This window comes from Saimiri boliviensis, chromosome 21, assembly GCF_048565385.1.
Source record: "Saimiri boliviensis isolate mSaiBol1 chromosome 21, mSaiBol1.pri, whole genome shotgun sequence".
NCBI lineage: Eukaryota > Metazoa > Chordata > Mammalia > Primates > Cebidae > Saimiri > Saimiri boliviensis.
In genome coordinates this window covers 26,646,353-26,671,094 of record NC_133469.1, presented here as the reverse complement: position 1 = coordinate 26,671,094, position 24,742 = coordinate 26,646,353, and the positions used below count along the sequence as shown (strand labels likewise).

The 24,742-nt window shown below is 41.0% G+C and overlaps 1 protein-coding gene across 6 annotated transcripts in view; it reads right to left on the bottom strand.

Moving 5' to 3' along the window:
* The window catches only part of SPECC1L (sperm antigen with calponin homology and coiled-coil domains 1 like), a 150,993-nt gene that overhangs the window by 90,313 nt on the left and 35,938 nt on the right, over nt 1-24,742 (bottom strand). For 4 of the 6 annotated variants that reach the window (XM_039462374.2, XM_074391256.1, XM_039462375.2 and 1 more), the window contains exons 2-4: nt 19,511-19,700; nt 7,528-7,681; nt 479-2,109 (exon numbers count right to left, since the gene is read on the bottom strand). In XM_039462374.2, coding sequence (XP_039318308.2) covers nt 479-2,109; nt 7,528-7,681; nt 19,511-19,663 — 1,938 coding nt within the window. In that variant the 5' untranslated portion in view covers nt 19,664-19,700. Of the gene's footprint in view, nt 1-478; nt 2,110-7,527; nt 7,682-19,510; nt 19,701-20,504; nt 24,019-24,742 lie in introns of those variants that run through there. The other 2 variants (XM_039462376.2, XM_074391257.1) reach the window with 2 other exon arrangements.

Genomic DNA, 24,742 nt, shown 5'->3' with positions numbered 1-24,742 from the left:
GGCTCAAGCCTGTAATCCCAGCACTTTGGGAGGCCGAGGCGGGTGGATCACGAGGTCAAGAGATCGAGACCATCCCGGTCAACACAGTGAAACCCCGTCTCTACTAAAAATACAAAAAATTAGCTGTGCATGGTGGCACGTGCCTGTAATCCCAGCTACTCAGGAGGCTGAGGCAGGAGAATTGCCTGAACCCAGGAGGCGGAGGTTGCGATGAGCCGAGATCGCGCCATTGCACTCCAGCCTGGGTAACAAGAGCAAAACTCTGTCTCAAAAAAAAAAAAAAAAAAAAAAAAAAAAAAGAATACTTTCACTCTATCCCAAAAAAAGGAAATCATTCTCAAGTTTTAAAAATATCGGCTTTAATAAAAGCTAATAACACACCAAACCAAACCAAACCAGTGACCCTGGTTCTCTGTAAGCATTGTTCATGGCAGCTGCCTAATGCTGCCCGGAACATTTTAATCTATTCAAACAATACCTTAGCAAGGGCATCCTGTAATCGATTGGCATCATTTCGGGTATGAGCCAGGTCTTCCTGCAAGCTACTAGCCAAAGTCTCTGCTTTTTCTTTGTCCAGCCTGACACTCTCCAGGAGGTCCTGAATATCAGATTTGTCTCCGGAGTTATGGATAGAATACAGCTCTGCCACTTTCTGCTTTTCATTCTCCAGCTGGGCCTTCAGGCGATTCATCTCTATCTGGTCACTGGCCACTGTGGCTTTGTACTCCTCTAACGTGGCTGCCAAGGCTGCTTTCCCTTTCTGCTCAGACTCAATAATTCGCTCCATATGATGACTGCGTTCTTTGAGTGCCCCTATCATTTCTTGAGCTTCCTTGTTGTCTTGTTCTGCCATTTTCAAAGTATTGCTTAAATGCTGCTGGACACCAAGAAGCTGCTCCCGTTCAAAACGGGCATTTTCAGCGAGGTCCATGTAACGTTGCTCTAATTCCATATAGCGCCCACTTTTTACATCTTCATCTATGACATAAGATATGTGATGCTCATCTAGAAGAGAGCGGAAGTATTCAATCTGCCGACTAAAGTGTTCCAACTTATCGCTCTGCTGACATAAAGACTCCATCAGAATAACCTTCTCTTCTCCAAGCCTTTCGTTTTCACTATTCAGTTCTTGGGTAATTTGCTGCAAATCAGCTAGCTCTTGCAGGGTTGCCTGGAGTTCCTCACTTGTACTGTGTTGGTTCTCTTCCATCTGGTGTATCCGTTCAGTCAGGCAAGCCACAGACACTTCACTGGCGTTCCCGCTGCTCCCCTTCCGGGAGCGCTCTATGCTGGGGATGCCTTCCGACTCTGAAGAGGACGGTGCATCCAGCGCATCATCACTCGATGTGAGGGGCTGGTAGACCTCACTGCACTCGCTGTCTAGATTGTCCATGGAGTTACTGTGCTGATGGTCCATTAGTGTATTTTCATCCTGACTCAAGAGATCCTCCACAGAGCCAGGGGCAGAGCCTTCCACTGAAGAAGTCACAGTTCCTCCTCCATCGCTCTGGTTACCAGGGGTGATTTCTGGACTCAGGGACTGATAGCCAAACAGTTTTTCAGAATTGTCTAACCTCTGCTCTAGGGAAAAGCCCAATGCATTCAACCTATCCTTTAACATTCTGTTTTCATTTTTCAGCTGGTTGAGTTCTTCACGGATGGCAGTATTCTGTTCCTGCAACTGCAATAAAGTGGACTCCACATCAGTCGGCTGGTGAGCAATAATGGTTTCCTTTTCAGATTTTTCATCACCCTCAGAATGCTCCTCACTAATGCCCAGCTGGGCACGCATGTCTCGCAGTTCATTTCTCAAGTGTAAAATTTCTACATCTTTGGTTTTTGCCAGTGTGAGAAGATCCTTCACTTTGGCCTCCAAAGCAGCTTTGTCACTGATCTGATTGTCCGACTTAGACTTGCTCATACGAACATCACATTCTGTAGCAGTTCGATTACGGGAACGTTTAGCCAATGCCACGTCATTAGCTCCCTGACCTGCAGAAGGTAGTTTTTTGCTCTGGTTTAATCGGGTACGTTCACGTAATCTTTCTCTAGTAGAACTGGATTCTTTATTACCTGTAGAAGTGCTCCGCTTGGTTGAAGAAGCTGTGCCTATATGTTTAATACAAAAAATATAAGGCAAAAATGTTAGCAATAAAGGGCTACGTAAAATACACAGTTTCTGCTCCAGGTGTAATGAGATGAAATCCAGGATCTACATGGTGATTTAGATCTACAATAATCTTGCCTTAGATTACCTTAGTTTCTGCCTCTGTTACTTTAAAGTTCAATTTCTTCGAAACCAGAAGATCATTCATCTTTTAATTGTCAAGGAAAAATAAGTTAAACACTTTATTTTACACTTTATTAAAAGAGTAAATTTTATGGAATGTGAATTACATCTCTAAAAGCTGTTATTTAAATGATATATAATAACTTGAATCCAGAAGCAGAGTTTTAACCAGTTGGCCAGAGGCATAATATTATAGGGCAAGACAAGCAAAGATGACTCCAGAATTAGCCAGTCGGTGGTAAACTAACTACACAGATAGTGAAAGGAGATCACAGGTGGGCAAGAAGGGAAAAGCAACCTCTGGACAAACCAAAAATCTAAGCTACCTACAAGAAACACAAAAATTTTACTCTGACCAAAGTAAATGCAAAAAAGTTTTCACACCATAAAATGCCACATAACTAGTAACAATTATAAAAACAGCTAGCACTTGGTTATACATACACGTAACGTATATATTAACACTTCACATACATTCACTTATATAAGCCTCATTAAACACTGAGGTAGGTGCTATTATTACCTTGTTTTACAGATGAAGAAACTCAGACACAGATGTTAAATAATTTGCCAACATCCCACAGGTAATAAATAGATGAGCCAAAATTCAAACCCAGGCAGTGGTTCCACAATTTGCACCTTAACTAGTATGTTATACGGCCTCTCTTTTTTTATTTTTATTTTTTCTGAGAAAGAGTCTTTGAGACTAGAGTGCAGTGGCATGATCTTGTCTCACTGCATCCTCCACCTCCTGGGTTCAAGCAATTCTTTTGTGCCAGCCTCCGGAGTAGCTGGGACTACAAACGTGCACCAACACGCCCGGCTAATTTTTTATTTTTAGTAGGGACGGCATTTCACCATATTGGCCAGGATAGTCTTGAACTCCTGACCTTGTGATCCACCTGCCTTGGCCTCCCAAAGTGCTGGAATTACAGGTGTGAGCCACCACGCCCAGCCATGCCTCTTCAAATGTTAAAAAACAACGAAGCATTAATGTTAATGATTTGCCAATCAAATCTACATGAATCACATAATTACTTAACTACTAAAATTTTAAACCTGTGAAAACAACTGATACAATCATTTGTTTAATATAAAAAGAACAGAATTTTTTTTTTTTTTTTTTTTTTTGAGATAAAGTCTCACTCTGTCACCCAGGCTGTAGTACAGGGGCGTGATTTCGGCTCACTGCAACCCTCTGAGTCCCAGGTTCAAGCGATTCTCCTGCCTCAGCCTCTCAAGTATCAGGGATTACAGGCACATGCCACCATGCCTTCATTTGTATTTTTAGTAGAGATGGAGTTTTACCATGTTGCTGGTCTCAAACTCCTAACCTTAAACGATCCGCCTGCCTCAGCCTCCCAAAGTGCTGGGATTACAGGCAAGAGCCACCATACCTGGCCAAGAATATGTTTAAATACCTGTAAATACTTAAGAAATAATAAATTTTTATGTTAAAAAATAAGACCCACATCTACTCAATAAATATTTTTAAAGACCCTGCTGGTTCATTAAGTGGTAGGATCCAGGCTATAAAGGTAACACGGAGCAAATGATCTCTATAGATATAAAAAGATAGCCACTAACAGACCAGGTGTACAGGAGGGTGGGTGGGGAATTTAGGCTGGCCAGAAGATAGACAAGGAAGAGGAAGCAAAAGTGAACATGGCACACAGAAAGGAAAAGTTCAGTCACACAGTTAATGGAAGCTGCTGGGGAATGTCATACAAAGTCCCGAAAGATAGGCAGAATTCAATGAGTCACACTAAGTCAATAAATGATCTTGAGTAGGAAAGAAATGTAAGAAAAATAGCATTTTATGAAAATTAATCTAGAGGATATTGATATGGTTTGGCTGTGTCCCCACCCAAATCTCATCTTGAATTGTAGTTCCCATAATCCCCATGTGTTTTGGAAGAGACCCAGTGGGAGGTAATTTAATCATGGGGGCAGTTACCCTCATGCAATTCTCCTGATAGTGAATTCTCATGAAATCTGATGGCAAGGGGCTTTCCCTTCGCTTGGCTCTCATTCTTCTCCCTCCTGCCACTATGTGGAGAAGAATATGTTTGCTTGCCCTTCCACCATGATTCCAAGTTTCCTGAGGCCTCCCGATCTCTGTGGAACTGTAACTAAATTAAACCTCTTTTCTTTAGAAATTACTCAGTCTCGAGCAGTTCTTTACAGCAGCATGAGAATGGACTAATACAGATACTAAGTGGAAGACATAAGGAAGAAAGCAGAGCAGCAGAGGATGAATGTGGGCAGGCAGACCAACATAAGTGAAAGAGGTCCTACATTCAGGAGCAGCAGTAAGAGCAGAGAAGGTGCAAGAAATCTGTGACAGATTTCAAAGGCAAAAGTAACTAGACTGAGAAAAACAACTTAATACAGAGGCCAGAAATGGAAAAGGATGGCATAACTTATTTATTTTTTTTGGCTTATGCCTGTAATCCCAGCACTTTGGGAGGCCGAGGCGGGTGGATCACGAGGTCGAGAGATTGAGACCATCCTGGTCAACATGGTGAAACCCCGTCTCTACTAAAAATACAAAAAATTAGCTGGGCATGGTGGTGCGTGCCTGTAATCCCAGCTACTCAGGAGGCTGAGGCAGGAGAATTGCCTGAACCCAGGAGGCGGAGGTTGCGGTGAGCCGAGATCGTGCCATTGCACTCCAGCCTGGGTAACGAGAGTGAAACTCTGTCTCAAAAAAAAAAAAAAAAAAAAAAAAAGAAAGAGTCTTGCTCTGTCACCCAGGCTACAGTGCAGTGGTGCCATCACAGCAAATCCACCTCCAAGGCTCAGGTGATCCTCTCACCTCAGCAGCCCAAGTAGCAGGGACTAATGGCACATGCCACCACACCCAGCTAACTTTTGTATTTTTTTGTAGAGACAGGGTTTCACCATGTTGCCCAAGCTGGTCTTGAACTCCTAGGCTCAAGTAATCTGCCCACCTTGGCCTCCCAAAATGCTGGGATTACAGTCATGCATCATTGCGCCTGGCTGGGGTAACTTTTTCCCCAATATTAATTCCTTTCCCTAGTTCTGTAAGTGGTACTTCATCCTTATCTAAACCAAAAGTCCTTCCAAAAAAGAAAATCTGTTCATGTCTGAAAGATAAGAAAAATTCCTCTCTGGGATTAATGTAATGAGTAGATAAAATAATCTGAGGTAAAGACAAATGAATTGATACACTGAAATCAAACAGTCTTAGGAAAGTCACTGGGAGAAGTAAAGGTAGAGCTGATAACTGAAGAATAAGGATGCTGTTACAGGCTGTTCCTATGTTGAAGCCCTAACCCCAAAACCTCAAATGTGACTGCACCTGGAGACAGCATAATCAAGGTAAAGAGGTAATTAAGGTAAAATGAAGTCATTAGGGTGGGCCCCAATCCAACACAACTGGTATTCTTTTAAGAGGAGGAAATAAGGACACACACAGAGGGACAAACCAGTGAAGACACAGAGAAGGCAGCCATCTGCAAGAGATCTCAAGAGAAAACAAATCTGCTAATACCCTGATCTCAGACTTCTAGCCTCCAGATTTGTGAGAAAATAAATTTCTATGGCTTAAGCCACTCAGTCTGTGGTATTTTGTTATGACATCTCCAGCAAAATAAAATAAATGTACAAAGCCATATTGGGGCAGCTGATCTAGAGAGGTGATAACTGAATCTTTACATCAGGTAGCAAGAAACTATGTATACAAACACATGGACTCTCTCCCAGTACAATTCTAAAGGCAAGAAACAGGAAGAGATACAAATGGCAAGAGTATTTAATTTCCTTCTCACCACATAAGCTAGAATGTTAAATGTGGTGATGACCCCAGCCCTGGGAGTAAAAGACCTTGCCCCACCACCAGCGTTGTGAAAACAGATCCTCAATAAATATTTTCTGAGCAAATGAATGTATGGCCTTGGCCAAGACACTTAAGCTTTCTCATCTCTAAACTGAGGATAATAGGTCTCTCATAGGGCTACATAGTGAAAATAAAATGAAATCATGCCCGTAAATCACAAAATAAGGACTTCAATATTCCTTCTTGTCAATCATACCTATTGTAGTTAACACAGGGGCCCAATCTGAAATGGAAGAAAGAATTTGCAAAAAGTTAAAGCAAAAAAGAAAACAGTAGGTAATCTTGGGCTAGGAAGTCTAATAGACACAAGAGGGGCTAAGAACCTAAATTATGATGACAGAAAAGAATCTGCTATAATTTTGACAATTTGCTTTCATAAGCTTTATTACAAACACTTGATCTTATGCTTACTGGAAGTTTTAAAGTTCTTTTTCTATAAGTGTAAGAAGTAAAATATGAGAGCATCACTCTTTGGACTGTAAGGTAATTTATCAGTTCTATCAAATCTAAAAACAAACACCTGCTACTGAACGAAGAAAGATGGCAGAATTAGAATGAATGGATCCAGGCACTGATATCAGAAGCTTCCAACGTCATTTGAAGAGGGACAATCAGAAACTATGTGTTTCCTGATGGATGGACACACCACCACCTATGAAGGAGTCTTGTTTTTTGGTTGTTGTTGTTGTTTTTAAATGGGGGGACAAGGGACCTGAATCTGTCCTATAAGGCTCCAATGCCATTTACAATAACTACAGACAACAAAGGATGATGGGCAAAACATCATGGGGATACAATATAAAAATCCAGATGCTCCGAAACGCTACAGGTCATATGATCAGCTTCCACAAAAATTAAATTGCAAGAATCAGGATAAACACATAGATTTAAAAAAGAAGATTTAAGAGACACATCAGCCAATTACATATGGACCTACATGAGTCCTGATTTAAACATAAGAACAGTCAATAAAACAAAAATATTTATAAGACTTGAAAATTTAAATAGTCATTGAATAAGTTATGATTTAAGGAATGTTTATCAGTTATTTTAAAGACTGATAATGGTATTATGATTATATTTTTAGAAGAATCTTTCTCTTTCCAAGATAATAAAATGTTTATGAATGAAATGATATGATGTCTAGAATCCGCTTCAAAATAATAAGAGGGGAGGGTGGGTATCAAGGATGTACAACTGTCTATGAGTTGATAATGGTGATGAGCGTGATGAGCATATTGGCCTGAAATATCAACCCATCTACTTTTGCATGTCTGAAATTTCCTATAATTAGATGAATCACTGTAAACACCAATGCATCCTGCCTATTCAAACAATAAAGCAGTTGAAGCCTCAGACTGAACATCACCCATACCTGTGCTTATCTTGGATTTGTTCTCCACGGTGGTCATGGCAGGGGCAGATGCTGAAGGTGCTGCAGATGCGCAAGTGCTTTTCTTTCCTTTAACACCATTAGTCACCGTTACCCCTCCAGCCATTCCAGCTAAAAGATCATCACTGCTCTTGGTCTAGAAGCAACAGAAAATAAAAAGAAATTTGCTAGATGAAGCAAGATTAGATATATTTTGAGACTCAACAAAGCTCTTGACTTACAGACTGAGTTCAAGAGCCCTATTACCAAAGCTTTCTGACAGGTAGTAAGCAGCACACCACACTGTGCTACAGAAACAGAATTTCTTTACAGGTTTATAAACAATCACAGACTTCTTTTTAAAATAATAACATTGTACATGGAATCAAAATCTTGATTATTACGGAAGCCTGCTATGTGTCCACACATGCCAGATTCGGATGAGGGGGAATAGCACATGAGCTATCTTGGGAAAGTCCTATAATGCCACAGGAAGTGTCGTTTTTTAATTTCTAGAAAGAAACATTATTGAGAGTCAAATAACCTTCATTGCTCTAAAGTGATTCCATGATGAGACCAGTATCTAAAAGAATTCTGAAATTTATCTTTTTTACCTTATAATTCTGTACTAGTCAAATTTTAGTCACAATTTAGAGGAGGTATTTTCTAAAATGTGCATAATATATTAAATAAAAGCTAGAGACTTTACAGTTTGAGCAAGGGTTATGTTGTCTAAATGATCCTATTACTTGAGAAAGACCATGTGCAATATTTATATTTTATAAAGACAATTTTAAAAACATGAGCTAAAAAAAGCACTATGGATAATAAATTGGCTGTACATTTATTATTTTAAAAAGTAGTGAAGAAATGTTTTCACTTCTCCTAGAAATAAAGGGAACACAGAGAAGTTAAAAATATATGGGGAAAAAAAGGAAAAACTACTTTTTAGCAAAAGAATCCAAGTCTTTCTTTGGCGTAAGTTAGCCAACTGATTTATACCATCTTCTATCTGGAACCATGCCCTCTCTCAGATAATCATACTGAATTCATTTCTACAAGTTAGAAACAGTTCATAAGTAACTAATCTCTAAAGTATCTTCCAGTTCTAATGTTAGTGACTCCCTATGGAGTGTATTTCTGTTATTCGACTGTGAAAGTTCTAATATGATACCATTAGGTAAAAAAGAGGCAGAAAGGGCTGGCCACACTGGCTCATGCATGTAATCTTAGCATTTTGGGAGGCCATGGTGGATCTACTTGAGCCCAGGAGTTCAAGACCAGCCTGGACAACACAGGGAGACTCTGTCTCTACAAAAAATTTAAAAACTAATTAGCTGGGCACAGTGGCACATGCCTGTAGTCCCAGCTATTGGGAAGGTTGAAGTGAGAGGATTGCTTGAGCCCAAAAGGTCAAAACTGCCCTGAGTTGTGATCTTGCCACTGTACTCTAGCCTAGGCAACAGAGTGAGACTCTGTCCCCACCCCCACCCAAAAAAAGGGAGCAGAAAAAGGGATCAATATTTTCAACGAATTAAACGTAATTCAACTCTGGTATAGTTTAGGGCTGTCACATTATGAAATCTAGAATACATAAAAAGAGAGGCAGACACTGCATTACTTTCAAGGACTGTTCATATTCTTTTTTTTTTTTTTTTGAGATAAAGTCTTCATCTGCCACCAAGGCTGTAGTGCAGTGGTATGATCATGGCTCACTGCAATCTCCACCTCCCAGGTTCAAGTGATTCTCCTGCCTCAGTCTCCTGAGTAGCTGGGAACCACAGGTGTGTGTCACCACACCCAGCTAATTTTTTTTTTTTTTGAGAAGGAATCTTGCTCTGTTGCCCAGGCTATAGTACAGTGGCACAATGTTGGCTCACTTCAACCTCTGAAACCTGGGTTCAAGCGATTCTCCTGCCTTAGTCTCCCAAGTAGTTGAGATTACAGGCACCTGCCACCACGCCTAGCTAATTTTTGTATTTTTAGTAGAGACAGGGTTTCACCATGTTGGCCAATGCTGGTCTTAAACTCCTGACCTCATGATCCGCCTGCCTTGGCCTCCCAAAGTGCTGGTATTACAGGCGTAAGCCACCGCACCTGGCCAACCAGCTAATTGTTATATTTTTAGTGGAGATGGGGTATCGTCATGCTGGCTAGGCTGGTCTTGAACTCCTGGCCTCAAATGATCCACCTGCCTTGGCCTCCCAAACTGCTGGTATTACAGGTGTAAGCTACCACACCTGGCCTGTTCATATTCTTTAAGACTTGTTTCTGTTCACAAAAACTGGCCATCAACTATGATGCCAAAAAGTTACACAATGAAAGTCATATCACTTTCCTGCCAATTTGTCCCTCCTCTATTAGCCAGTAAATAAACGTGACATATTCTTATATTTTCAATCTTCTTTTATATCCTGTTAAGAAGAGTAAAATTATCTTTGAACTAATCTTTCTTCCTCCATAAGTTAAATATTCTTTCATTTGATAATAATTATACTTGAAAACCACCCTACATTGTTATGTCGAAGTAGATTACTCATCACACTTCTCTGGTTACAATTTGCCTTTGGGTAATGACAAAGTTAAATATACATAAGGGCATCAAATCACAACCTTTGCACTTATAATAATTAAGACAGTACAGCACTGGCACAAGAATAAACTAGTGAAACAGAGTCCATAAAGAAGCTGCATATTTATAGACACTTGATTTATAACCAAAGCAGCAATGCAGAAAACAAGAGTTTTCCAGCAAATGGTGCTAGGTCAAATGATATACAAAGGGAGCAAAAATAAACGCTAAGCCCTATTTCACACCATATCAAACATAAAGTCCAAGGTTTTCTAACTATGATTTTAAATCTGAAATAGTAAAACAAAGACTTGATTGATTTGACTATATTAAAATTAAAATCTTAAAAATAAAAAATCCTGGGCGGGCGCAGTGGCACACACCTGTAATCCCAGCACTTTGGAAGCCTGAGGCAGGCAGATCGCGAGGTCAAGAGATCAAGACCATCCTGGCCAAGGTGGTGAAACCTTGTCTCTACTAAAAATACAAAAAATTAGCCAGGTGTGGTGGCAAGCACCTGTAATCCCAGTACTCGGGAGGCTTAGGCAGGAGAATCGCTTGAACCTGGGAGGCAGGAGCCAAGATCGTGCCACTGCACTCCAGAGTGAGACTCTGTCTCAAAAAAAAAAAAAAAAAAAAAAAAAATCCTTTTAATTAAAAAAATGTTAAAATGTTTTGCACAACCAAAAAACCATCATAAGTAGCATTTAAAAACAAAAAACTGGGAAAGTATATTTGCAGTATCTCACAGATAAATGGTTTAGGTCCCTAATATGTACAGAACGCTTTAAAATTGAGGAGGGAAAGACCAGAAAAAGAAAAATGAGCAAAATGAATGAATCACACAGTCAATTTACACACACACACACACACACAAATACAGAAAATGATTAACCTAACTCATAATGAGAAATGCAAATTAAGCAGCACCTGTCACTTATCAGATTGGTAAACACACTCTTTTGGGAAGAATATGGGGAAACAGGCACCCTCCTTAGTTGTTGATGGGAATGCACCTAAACTTAAGCCTTATGAAAGGAATCATGCAATATCTAACAAAGTTACACATGTATTTACCTTTTACCAAGCAACTTCACTTCTAGGAATTTAACCTTAAGACACACCTCCAATAAGACAAATACATATGCACCAAGGCTAATTATTCACTGCAGCATTGTTTTCTATTGCAAAATACCAGTCTGCCTTACATGCCTATATACACAGGAAAGTTTATGCAGTAGACTTCAGTGAATATAATGAGGTATTAAACAGCAATAAAAAGTAAGAAAGACTGCTACAAATTGGTATGGAGAGAAATTTCTGAAGTACATTAAGTGAAAAGATTCAGAGTGCAAAAGAATGTATTTTGCCACCTTTTGCGTAAGAAAGGAGAAGTAAAAAAATGTATTTGCTCATTTATGCAAAAAGAAACATGAAAAGAATAAACAAAAACTAAACCTCTGCGGTGGGCGGGTACCCAGTAAGAGAGACGGGAGGAGGGGGCTGGAGGGGCACTTTTCTGAATACATCTTCTCACATGGTTCTGACTCATGGAGCCATGCTAGTGTTTCATATGCTGAAAGTAAACAAATAAATAAAATTTAAATAAAGATAGGAGGAGCCTAAAATGGAATAGGATAGGAACAAACAGACCTAACTATATTTCAAATGAACAACATAACCCAAGTATTTTTTCAACACAGTAGTATTTTGACCATAAATCCTCAAACTCTCAAGCCAAAGACAAAGCGCATGCAAATATTAAATTTCAATTGATAAATTTGTTTCTCACAGTGGTACAAGTAATTCTAAAACTATTTTCTGTATATTATAGGGTGGAGAAAATAAGTAAATGTAGGTGGTAGTGGCCAGGTTTTTCAGTGTTGGATAAATGAATTACAATTATAGAATGTGGAAAGGCTGTTATGAACCTTTTAAGTCAATACAATTGGAAGTATCAGTGTGAATACATACATCTAAATATAAGGAGAAACAGGCAGAGAAACTGACATAGGATTGTGTCTGTGTGTGTGTGTGTGTGTGTGTCCCAAAAGGAATGAACACATCTAACTTCTAGGTCTTGTTTTTAAGTACTACCCTCCACTAAAAGGAACAAGGTCTCCTTGAAGACATGGCTGATTCTAGGGCTCAGCTGGAAAGGTACAGAAGTTATTGTGCCAGAAATTAAGGAAGTGCTCCAAGAGCACTGAAGGGGCTCCCAGTGGCCAAACAAGGGATAATCTAGGCATAAAACTAACTGATCCTAATAATTTATAGCCCACTGAATAAGAATCTATGAATTACAATAAGAGGAAAAAAACTCTTCCTTGTGGCAGAATGCCAACTAACATATGTAGAAGGAATGACAGAAAATTGTCGTGTAGCAAAAATCACAGTAATAACTGACTTGGGAAGGAACTATCAACAAATGCTAAAACCAGGGTGAAAAGTCTGGGGAAAAGAGGATAGACATATTTACAAAGTTTCAAAGTATCTCTGACAAGACACTTACTTATGAATTACAAGAGGAAGCACAGTATCCTGACAGTGGAGAAATCTAGCCTTCACTACCCTAACCAAAGGAAGTTAACATCCCCCACAACGGAAAAGATGGAAGTCATGTATTTATATACTTCGGTGGTATTCCTGCCTAAAATGCATAACCCAAACCTAATCATTAAGGACATACTACCAAACCCAAATCTGGAGGGCAGTCTATCAAATAACTGCCTTTCACTCTTTAGAAATGTCAAGGTCATAAAAGACAGAGTGAGAAACTATTCCGAATTTAAAGAAAATGAAAAGCATAACAACTGAACACAACACATGATCCTGGATTGGATCCTAGACCAGAAAACAAATATTTTTTTCTCTTTTGCTATATCTGACATTAGTGCAATTGGTGAAATTTAATGAAAGGCAATACATCAGATACTAGCATCATATCAATGTTGATTTCCTGATTTTGCAATTTACTACGGTTATAAAAAAGAATGCCTTTGTTTTTCTGGAAATATGCACTAAAATATTCAGCAGTAAAGGAGCATTATGTCTATAGTTCATGATCAAACAGCTAAAAAAAAAAACTGTGTGCATACATGTGTATATAAAGGGAAATGATGATCATGACAGGTCAATGTGAGGATTCCTGGTAGGGCATACTGGAATTTTTTGTACTAGTCCTTCAATTTTTCTGTAGGTCTGAAATTATTTCAAAATAAAAAGCTTGTACATAATTATTTCCAGCCAGATTGAGGATCTAAATATGAAATGCAGAAAAACACTTTTAGAAAAAAAATAAATAGGGGCCAGACATGGTGGTTCACACCTATAATCCCAAGGCTTTGGGAGGGTGAGGCAGAAGGATCTCCTGCAATCAGGAGATTGAGACCAGCCTGGGCAACATAGTGGACCTTGTTCCTACAAAAAGAGTAAGAAAAAAATACAGGAAACTACTTCACTTGGCCTGAGGACAGGTCAAGATTTCCTAAACACACACGCACGCACGCGCGCGCGCACACACACACACACACACACACACACACACCATAAAGAAAATATTAATAAATTGAGCTATATTAAAATAAATAGCTGCTGTTCATGAAGATACCTTTAAAGGTATTATACCTTTATGAAGGGGAGGGGAGAGAAGCAGGGGAATATCGTGCAGCATGTATAAATGATAAAGGGCTCACATCTAGAAAAGGTAAAGAACCACAAATCAGTGCAAAAAAGCACTGTACCCTCTCATACCCACTAGAATGGTTATTATCAAAAAACAAAATAGCAACTCTGTAGAGGACCGAAAAAAAAAAAAATGAGAACCCTTATGTACTATTAATGGGAATGTAAATGGTGTAGCTGCTAGCAGAGAGAAACAATAGGCACTCCCCCAAAGAATTAAAAATGGAGTTACCATATAATGTAGCAACTCCACCTATGGACATATACCTCCTCAGAATTGAAAGAGGGCCTTGAAGAGATATCTGCACACTCATATTCATAGTAGTACTATTAGTAGTAGATAAAAGGTGGAAGCAACCCAAGTGTTCACTGACAGGCGAATGGATAAATGAAACATGACATATAAATACAATGGAATACCACTGAGCCTTAAAAATGGAAGGAATTCTGACGCATGCTACAACATGGATGAACCTTGAGGACATGATGCCAAGTTAAATAAGCCAGTCACAAAACAAGTGGCCTATGATTCCATTTATATGAGATAGCTAGAGCAGTGAAATTCATAGAGACAGCAAGTAGAATGCTGGTTGTCAGGTGCTGGAGAGAAGAGGGAATGGGGAGTTATATAATAGGTACAGAGATTCAGTTTAGAAAGATGAAAAATTCTGGAGATGGATGGTGATGACGGCTGCACAACGATGTTAATGTATTTAATGGCACTGAACCACACACTCAAAAATGGTTAAGATGGCTGGGCACAGTGGCTCACACCTGAAATCCCACCTTCACAGGAGAATTACTTGAGGCCACAGAGTTAGAGACCAGCCTGGGTAACAAAGCAAGACCCTGTCTCTTAAAAAAAAAAAAGTTTTAATTAGCCAGGTATGGTGGCATGCACCTATAATCCCAGCTATTCAGGAGGCTGAAGCCAGAAGACAGCTTGAGCCCAGGAGTTCAAGGCTACAGTAAGCTAGGATCATGCCACTGCACTCCAGCCTGGGCAGGCAACAGAGTGAGAGTCCATCTCTTAAAAAAGTAAAAATAAATAAAATGGAAAATAAAAAGGCCAAGGTGATGAATGCTATATGCAGTTTTCCACAATAAAAAAAAGTTGGGAAAAAAAAGCCAACAGAAAAATGGCCAAGTGACTTGAACAGGCACTTCACAAGAGGATCTAAATGACCACTGAGCACATAAAAATAATGTATAAAAAGGTATTCAATCTTACTGGCAACAATGCAAATTAATGCCACTCCTCCACCCCTTTATACATTCCTGAGTGCTTAACATAAAAGGAGTAACAATTTAAGTGCAAGAGAGGATGAGAAGTAACCTGGAATATAAACTGGTAACCACCTTAAAAAATAATTTTCTGGGCCGGGCACGGTGGCTCAAGCCTGTAATCCCAGCACTTTGGGAGGCCGAGGCGGGTGGATCACGAGGTCAAGAGATCGAGACCATCCGGGTCAACATGGTGAAACCCCGTCTCTACTAAAAAAATACAAGAAATTAGCTGGGCATGGTGGCGCATGCCTGTAATTCCAGCTACTCAGGAGGTTGAGGCAGGAGAATTGCCTGAACCCAGGAGGCGGAGGTTGCGGTGAGCCGAGATCGCGCCATTGCACTCCAGCCTGGGTAACAAGAGCGAAACTCTGTCTCAAAAAAAAATAATAATAATTTTCTTCTATCTATAATATTAAAGCTGAACATAAGTATACCCTATGGTTCAGTAATTTCACTCCTTGTTCTAGAACCAACACAAATGGGTGCACATGTGCGTTAATACACATGCATACGAATGTTCCTAACAATACTACTCTTAGCCACAAAGCAGAAACTCCAAAAGTCTGCCAATAGCAGAAGAGATGAACAAATGGTGGTATTTTCATCCCATGGATTACTAACCAGTAATGAAAAGGAAGTGACCACTGCTAGATGCAACAGTACAGATAAGAAACCAGACATACATTAAAAAAAAACATGGTGTATGACTATGTTCCTCTAAAGATCAAAAACTGGAAAAATTAGCCCATGGTGCTAGAAGTCAGAAAGGTAGTTACTTTGGGGAAGGACAGGAAGGGCAATGATTAAGGAGAGGAACAAGGGAAGCTTCTGAGGGGCACCTATGTTGTTTCTAGGTGGTGGCTGCAGAGTATATTTCATTTTGTGATGATTCACTAAGCTCAACAACTATGCTTTGTGGACTTTGCTGTATGTATGCTTTACTTCAACAACAACAAAAAAGGAAAAAACAAAAACAAAAACCTCTGCATTTTCCAACTTACCTTTCCCCTAAGCTACTAGTGGGCTCTCTGCTGTTTTTCCCTATTTCTTTTAATTTTTGCTATAAAATTATGTAAGGGCATGTGCATTCCCACACATAAACATCCCCATCAGCAAGCGTAAAAACGTGAAATTAATGAAAGAACAAACGTTCAGCCTTTTTTATAACTGCTGCAAAATGCAAATAATTTGGTAAAAACATTCCAGAAACAAATAATGAAATACTACAACAAGGTACACATACTTCTCAAGGTCAAGTCCAAGTTTCACAGTCTGCATCTCTCTCTCAAATTTGAAGATTTGTTTTCAAATTTTACCTTTCAAGTTTCAGAGGTGGATTGTTCATACTGTTAACTAACTTTACACTGTATGACCACAAATAATCATGGAGAGTTATCAATTGTAAATTCTAACTGAAGCTTATTAATTCATATTTATAATTTTTAGAAAAAATTATCCTCAGGCTGGGCGCGGTGGCTCACGCCTGTAATCGCAGCACTTTGGGAGGCCGAGGCAGGTGGATCACGAGGTCAAGAGATCGAGACCATCCTGGTCAACATGGTGGTCTCTACTAAAAATACAAAACATTAGCTGGGCATGGTGGCATGTGCCTGTAATCCCAGCTACTCAGGAGGCTAAGGCAGGAGAATTGCCTGAACCCAGGAGGCGGAGGTTGCGGTGAGCCAAGATTGCGCCATTGCACTCCAGCCTGGGTAACAAGAGTGAAACTGTCTCAAAAAAAAAAAAAAAAAAAAAAAATTATCATCAGTACAATGGAATAGCATATTAATTCAAAAGAACTAATCATGAACACCTCAACAGTAAGTGAACGCTACAAAGTGCTGGCATGCAGGAGACCCTCTCTACATGGAAAATAATCCTCTCTACTGACTGACAAAGGCGAATTAAGTATACAAAGGCTGAAAGCCCACTAACACAGCTCCTGACAAAAGTGGGAATAATGTCCCCAAAACTCACTGTAAGCAGCAGTAGTGTTTTGTATTTACAAAAGCTGCAACCAGCAGTGAGGTATTCTGGATCAAAAGAGTCCTTCCCTTAACCCTCAACTACATTTAGCCTCAAACAATACTTGAAATGAGAGAGGTGAAGAAATGCATATCCTATACCTTGTCACTACAAGAGAGTCATGAGAACATTGTGCAGTGACAGACATACAGGTGTGGGTGTCCATAAATGAATGGGTGTATGCACATGCTGTCTCAATAATTAAGCCAAACACTTCATTCACCAGGTTAATCATCAATGCCTCATGACAGTTACAGGAATTCAAGTTGTAAGAAGTATCTACGTGCCAGAGAAACACAGTAAAATAAGGAAAATTAGAAAAATAAAATAACACTTTAGTCTGTGGGGTCTCAAAGCCCTTCAATGTTTTCCATTGTTCTTTTTCATGACTTTCTTTCCTTCTGTCTCTTTTTACTTTAATCTCCATTTCATTACCTTTTCCTTCTCCTCTCTTAAGTGAAGGCAATTAATCCACTCCAGGAAAAGTGTTGCCAAATAGCTTTACCTCTGACCTGACCTTCCTGTACACACACACACACACACACACACACACACACACACACACACACGCCCCTTAAACAAACTTGTCAATGCAGCAGAGCCAAAGCTATGGACAGCTGGCATGTGCTGGCAAGAGCAAGTGTACAGGTTTGCTTTACAGTGGAAAAGTACTCACTGTCCAAGACCAAACTCCCAGCAACTCCAGATCCAAGCTTTCGAAGATGTAACATGTTCAGTGCACATTCCATAGTAAACCTCCAAAGACACTGCCTGCCGCTGATGAAGACGCCACAGAAGGAAGGTGGCAGTGCATATCCAATGCCAACGTTTCAACCTGTTCTTCCAGTCACATAAATAACAGGTCACCTAGTCACACAGGCACTCCACGCCAAAGAAAGCCCCAGCAACTGAGTAACCAGTTAGGTCAGAAAACGCCACTTATCTTACACCAAAGAGCGGCAGCACTGCTACCAACAAAATGATTCAGTGTGTTCACTGAGACTAACGGAAGCTGGGCAAGGGTCTATTCCTGGTACACAGGTCACAGGATGATACCTAGCAATTCATCAGGGTCACAGCCAGGAGAAAATCTGTGTGCATCTCTAAGTCAATGAAATAAGTCTGGGTTCAGTTCCAACAACCTTAGAATAGAAAAACCAGCATTTCCTGTTAGATCTTTCAACACATATAAGGAAGTTCCTCATCAGCTGTTCCTGAGGTCATTCTTAAAATAATTAAGCCATGATCTATTGGGGCCCTGCCTGGAAAAAAGGATTTTGAACATATCATGTTTCTGGTTGTACATGCGGACACACACCAGTAGTGCACATTCCATAGTAAACCTCCAAAGATACTGCCTGCTGCTGATGAAGACGCCACAGAAGGAAGGTGGCAGTGCATATCCAATGCCAACATTTCAACCTGTACTTCCAGTCACATAAGAGGCTGAGGCAGGAGGATCCACTGAACCAGGAGACCAGCCTGGGCAACACAGATCTCAAAAAAAAAAAAAAGTAATAAAAAAAATGTGATGATGATGATAATAATAATGATGAACCAGTTGCCGGAAGAACAACAGCAATTTGTGGTGACGAAGGTGAGGGAGATAGGCAGATAAAATGACCTGTCAAGGCCAGGCGTGGTGGCTCAAGCCTGTAATCCCAGCACTTTGGGAAGCCGAGGCGGGTGGATCACAAGGTCAAGAGATCGAGACCATCCTGGTCAACACGGTGAAACCCCGTCTCTACTAAAAATACAAAAAATTAGCTGGGCATCATGGCGCATGCCTGTAATCCCAGCTACTCAGGAGGCTGAGGCAGGAGAATTGCCTGAACCCAGGAGGCGGAGATTGCAGTGAGCCGAGATCGCGCCATTGCACTCCAGCTTGGGTAACGAGAGAAACTCTGTCTCAAAAAACAAACAAACAAACAAAAAAAAACACCTGTAGAGAGGGCATAGGACTGTAAGACTTGGCTCACATGCTCTTTTCATAAAACCTTCCCAGGCTAGAAACAATATTTACCTACCTGAAACTGTTCACAGTGCTTTACTGCTCTCTCAGGGTATCTGACATTCTCCCTGAGTATTTTCCTTATTATGTTTGTGCCTTGCCTCCATCCTTTACTCCACAAGCTCCCTGAAGGCAGAGTGTACCTCCAGGTCACACAATCACAGCATCTTACAGCAGGCGCTCAACTATTTGTTTCATGAACAAGCCTATTGTTTGGTTTCATTCAAACAGACAGACCAAAAACACCAATTAGGTCTACCCTACTGTAAGCTTTCTTCAAAGGCCAAGTGTTCCCAGCACCAGAAGAGGGCACACCTGTAAGAATGCTCATTTAATATATTAAACATCATATTTAAACTCACTCCTCCAAAAATCCACCATGTATTCAAACATCACCACATGAATACCTTTGACAATGATGCTGCTGTTCCAGGTTTTACAGGTTTGCCTCCTGTAGATGCTGAAGAGCTGTTTTCAGGTTTAATTTTTTCTGCTGTTTGTGTTTTACTTATCCCAGACACTTTAGGCACCGAGCCAACACTCCTGCTTGCTTTCTTCATTCTGGGCTGCCTCTTCGTGATACATTTACAAGCAAATCTGTGGAAAGAAACGGCATCACACTGAGAACCTAACTGGAAGAAAGCTCTTTAGAAATTTGCTTTTGAGCCGGGCGCGGTGGCTCAAGCCTGTAATCCCAGCACTTTGGGAGGCCGAGGCAGGTGGATCACGAGGTCAAGAGATCGAGACCATCCTGGTCAACATGGTGAAACCCCGTCTCTACTAAAAATACAAAAAATTAGCTGGGCATGGTGGCACATGCCTGTAATCCCAGCTACTCAGGAGGCTGAGGCAGGAGAATTGCTTGAACCCAGGAGGCGGAGGTTGCGGTGAGCCGAGATCGCGCCATTGCACTCCAGCCTGGGTAACAAGAGCGAAACTGTCTCAAAAAAAAAAAAAAAAAAGAAATTTGCTTTTGAAGAATTTTACCATGTGATAAAACTGTTTGAGAGCTAGATGTCACTAGAGAAAAGTTGAAAAATTCTTAGACGTACAAATCAGAACATGCAAATCAGAACACACCTTACTTAAGGCTTCCTCCTTGAATATTACTATTTTGAAAGTATTTTGCCATTCCAGCTCATTTACTAAAAAGAATGTCCTAGATCTCCAACAGAAACAATTAAATATAACACAGTGTACATATCTTCAGCATTTAATAAAGCAATATCATCCCGGCATTTGGCAATTAGCCATTTGCAGGTATCTAAAAGTGATCACACTTTCCAAATTATCCAGTAAAGTCCTACTTTCAAATATTTGCTGTGATATCCTATATAAGTCAGTAGACTATCTCAGAAACCCCAACATTCAGGATCTAAACCTATTTCCAAGCATACCTACCTCTCTCATCAAGAGGCAGCAGGGACTTTTTTTTTTTCTTTTTTGAGACAGCCTTACTTCAGGCTGGAGTGCAAGTGGTGTGATCAGAGCTCACTGCAGCCTCGACTTTCTGGACTCAGTTGCTTCTCCATTTCAGCCTCCCAAGTAGCTGGGATTACATGAAAGGACCACCAAGCCTGGCTAAGTTTTGTAAAGACGGGGTTTTGCCATGTTGCACAGGCTGGTCTCAAGTGATCCTCCTGCCCTGGCCTCCCAAAGTGCTGGGGACTACAGGCATAAGCCAGTGTGCCTGGCCAGAAATTCTTTTGCAAAACATTAGCCCCAATATTAGTTCAGAACACAAAACCATTCTATATACCTATAAAGAATATGGCAACAATTCTTCCACCTAAGTGGTACATACTTGCTTTCACAGCTAAGAGGACTTGAAAAACACTGGCAACACACAAAGCTGAAGCCAGATAAGCTCTTAAATATACATTTGTTAACTGAGCGAGAAAAAAGTCTCTATAATAATGTTTAGAAAGATCCCTTGGATCACTTTGGGTAGAGTAATAAAATTACCAAAAACGAGAGCCTCTTTTGAATGTAAGATTGATGTATGATGACTCTGATAAACCATATTGAGCATAAAACAGGTTGGTCTTTTTTTTTTTTTTTTTTTTTTTTTTTTGAGACTTAGTTTCGCTCTTGGTGCCCAGCTGGAGTACAATGGAGTGATTTCGGCTCACCACAACGTCTGCCTCCTGGGTTCAAGTGATTCTCCTGCCTCAGCCTTCCAACTAGCGATCTCGGCTCACTACAGCCTCTGCCTCCCAGGTTCAAGCAACTCTTCTGCCTGAGCCTCCCGAGTAGTTGGAACCAAAGGTGTGTGCCACCATGCCTGGCTAATTCTTCTATTTTTAGTAGAGACAGGGTTTCTCCTGACTTCGAGATCCGCCCGTCTCAGCCTCCCAAAGTGCTGGGATTACAGGTGTGAGCCACCACTGCCGGGCTAATTTTTGTATTTTTAGTAGAGACAGGGTTTCACCATGTTGGCCAGGCTGGTCTCAAACTGCTGATCTCAGATGATCCACCCGCCTCGGCCTCCCAAAGTGCTGGGATTACAGGCATGAGTCACTGCACCCAGCCCAGGATGTTCTATTTTGTGAGGATTTCTATACATGAATAAAAAGAGAATAGCCTTTTGGAAAAGGCTCACTCCAATGGCTTTACTGAATATTCTACCTAAATTGTGCTTGAGCACTCCAGATTATCTTCCCTTTACATAAAATAAGCTATACCAACTGGTTTGGTGGTGGGACAGTGAGACAGGGTGAAGGGGGCTGTGCTCTACCATCAACATGGTAAGGCCTTGGAGAAAAAGAATGCTGCCACTAACTTCAATCAAAATACAACGAACCCTCAGAGACTCTCCTCTAGCTTTTCCCCAACTTCCTGGTTATTCCTTTCAGAAAATGATGCATATGGTAATAATCAAATTATCTATCTACTCTTAACCCTTTTGCTTTCTACTTTCCTAATCCAGTTGAGTAATATGCCCAGGGTAAGCACTCTCTCTAGTTTAGCTCTCTCATTTATTTCCTACTGCATTCCAGGGGATACTGAAAACGACCAAGATAGATTCAAGGAGCATCTATTGACAGGTAAAACATACCATTATACTGATCCCTGCTAACCAGTCATGCATGCTTTTCTTACCTATAAAATGAAAGAATTAGATTGTATACATTCACTAACTGAAGGTATTGTAGAAAAATCAAATTATTAAGAACCTTTCCTTCAACTTCTCACTATTATTTATTTATTTATTTATTTTTAGAGTTTCACTGTGTCACCCAGGCTGGTGTGCTGGGGCACGATCTCAGCTCACAGCAGTCTTTGCCTCTTAGGCTCAAGTGATCCTCCCACATCAGCCTCCCAAGTAGCTGGGACTACAGGCATGTGCTACCACACCTGGCTACCTTTTTAGTAGAGACAAAGTTTTACCACGTTGCCCAGGTTGATTTTGAACTCGTGGGTTCAGATGATCTGCCACATTCAGACTTCAGCCTCTCAAAATGCTAGGATTACAGGTACGGGCCACCACACGTGTAGCCAGCTTCACACTTTTTAGCTTCTCTTATGTCTTGTAAATGTCTTATGTCTTGTAAATGGCTCCCCAAACTTTTTTTTCTTCTCACCTTTCCACCACCTTCCATGCTGGCACTCCTTTCTATTACACCACTCAGAAACTCAACTGTTCTCAGTCTATCTTTCCAGCCTCTGTCAAATTAGTATTTTCAGCCAGGTGTGCATGGTGGTTCACATCTACAATCTCAGCACTTTGGGAGGCCAAGGCAGGCAGATCACTTGAAGCCAGGAGTTCAAGACCAGCCTGGCCAACATGGTAAAACCCCGTTTCTGTTAAAAATGCAAAAACTAGCTGGGTATGGTGACACATACCCGTAAACTGAAGCATGAGAATCCTCTGAACCCAGGAGGCGGAGGTTGCAGTGAGCCAAGATTGTGACACTGCACTCTAGCCCAGGCAACAGAGTGAGACTCTGACTCAAAAAAGAAAAAAAAAAATTAAAATTAACATTTTCTAGACCAGTACTATCTAACAGAACTTCCTAGCCAGGCATGGAAGAGCACACCTATAGCTCCAGATGATGGTGAAGCTGAGGTGGGAAGACTGCTTGGGGCCCCAGAGTTCAAGGCTGCAGTGAGACAGAATCACACCACTGCACTACAGCCTGGGTGAAAGAGATACTTTCTTGGAAAAAAAAAAAAAAAGACCAGACAGGCACAGTGGCTCACACCTGTAATCCCAGCATTTTGGGAGGCTGAGGCAGGCAGATCACGAGGTCTAGAGATCGAGGCCATCCTGGCCAACACGGTGAAATCCCTTCTCTACTAAAAATTCAAAAATTAGCTGGGTGTGGTGGCGTGTGCCTGTAGTTCCAGCTATTCAGGAGGCTGAGGCAGGAGAATTGCTTGAACCTGGGAGGCAGAGGTTGTAGTGGGCCAAGATTGTGCCACTGCACTCCAGCCTGGCGACAGAATGAGACTCTGTCTCAAAATAAAAAAAGAAGAAAAGGAAAGAGAGATAGAAAAAGAAAAGAAAAGAGGACAAGCACAGTAGCTCACACCTTCTGAAGCAAAAGCAGGAGGATCAGTTGGGGTCTGGAGTTCAAGACCAGCCTAGGCAATATAGCAAAATCCCTTCTACCAAATATCAAACAAAAAATAAAGTTAGCCAGGTGTGGTGGTGTGCACCTGTAGTCCTAGCTACTCAGGAGGAGAGGAAGGAGGATCCCTTGAGCCCAGGAGTTCAAGGCTACAGTGAGCTACGATGTCACTGCACTCCGGCATGGGTGACAGAGCAAGACTCTATCTTAAAAAAAAAGGGGGGGGGGGGCCAGGCGCAGTGGCTTACGCCTGTAATCCCAACACTTTGGGAGGCTGAGGTGGGTGGATCACAAGGTCAAGAGATCGAGACCATCTTGGTCAACATGGTGAAACCCCGTCTCTACTAAAAATATAAAAAATTAGCTGGGCATGGTGGCGCATGCCTGTAATCCCAGCTACTCAGGAGGCTGAGGCAGGAGAATTGCCTGAACCCAGGAGGCGGAGGTTGCGGTGAGCTGAGATCGCGCCATTGCACTCCAGTCTGGGTAACAAGAGCGAAACTCCACCTCAAAAAGAAAAAAAGGAACTTCCTGCAACAATGCACATGTTGTATGTATCTATCTACGCTAATATGAAAACCTTCAGCCACTTGTGGCTACTAAGCACTTAACAATGTAGCCAGTATGACTGAATAACTAAATTTTATTTTTTTTGAGACAGAGTCTCATTCTGTCACCCAGACTGGAGTGCAGTGGCATAATCTCGGCTCAGTGCAACCTCTGTCTCCCAGGTTCAAGTGATTATCCTGCCTCAGACTCCTGAGTAGCTGGGATTCCAGGCACACACCACCACACCTGGCTAACTTTGTATTTTTAGTAGAGATGGGGTTTCACCATGTTGGCCAGGCTGGTCTCAAACTCCTGACCTCAGGTAATCTGCCTGTCTCGGCCTCCCAAAACGCTGGGATAACAGGTGTGAGCCACCGTGTCTGGCCAAGAATTGAATTTTAAATTTTATTTAAAGTTGCATGTGGTTGGTGGCTACCACACTGGACAATGAAACAGGCTGTTCCTTTCCTGCTGCTCTGTCTCAGAAATAAAACCTAATTAACAATGTGGTATATC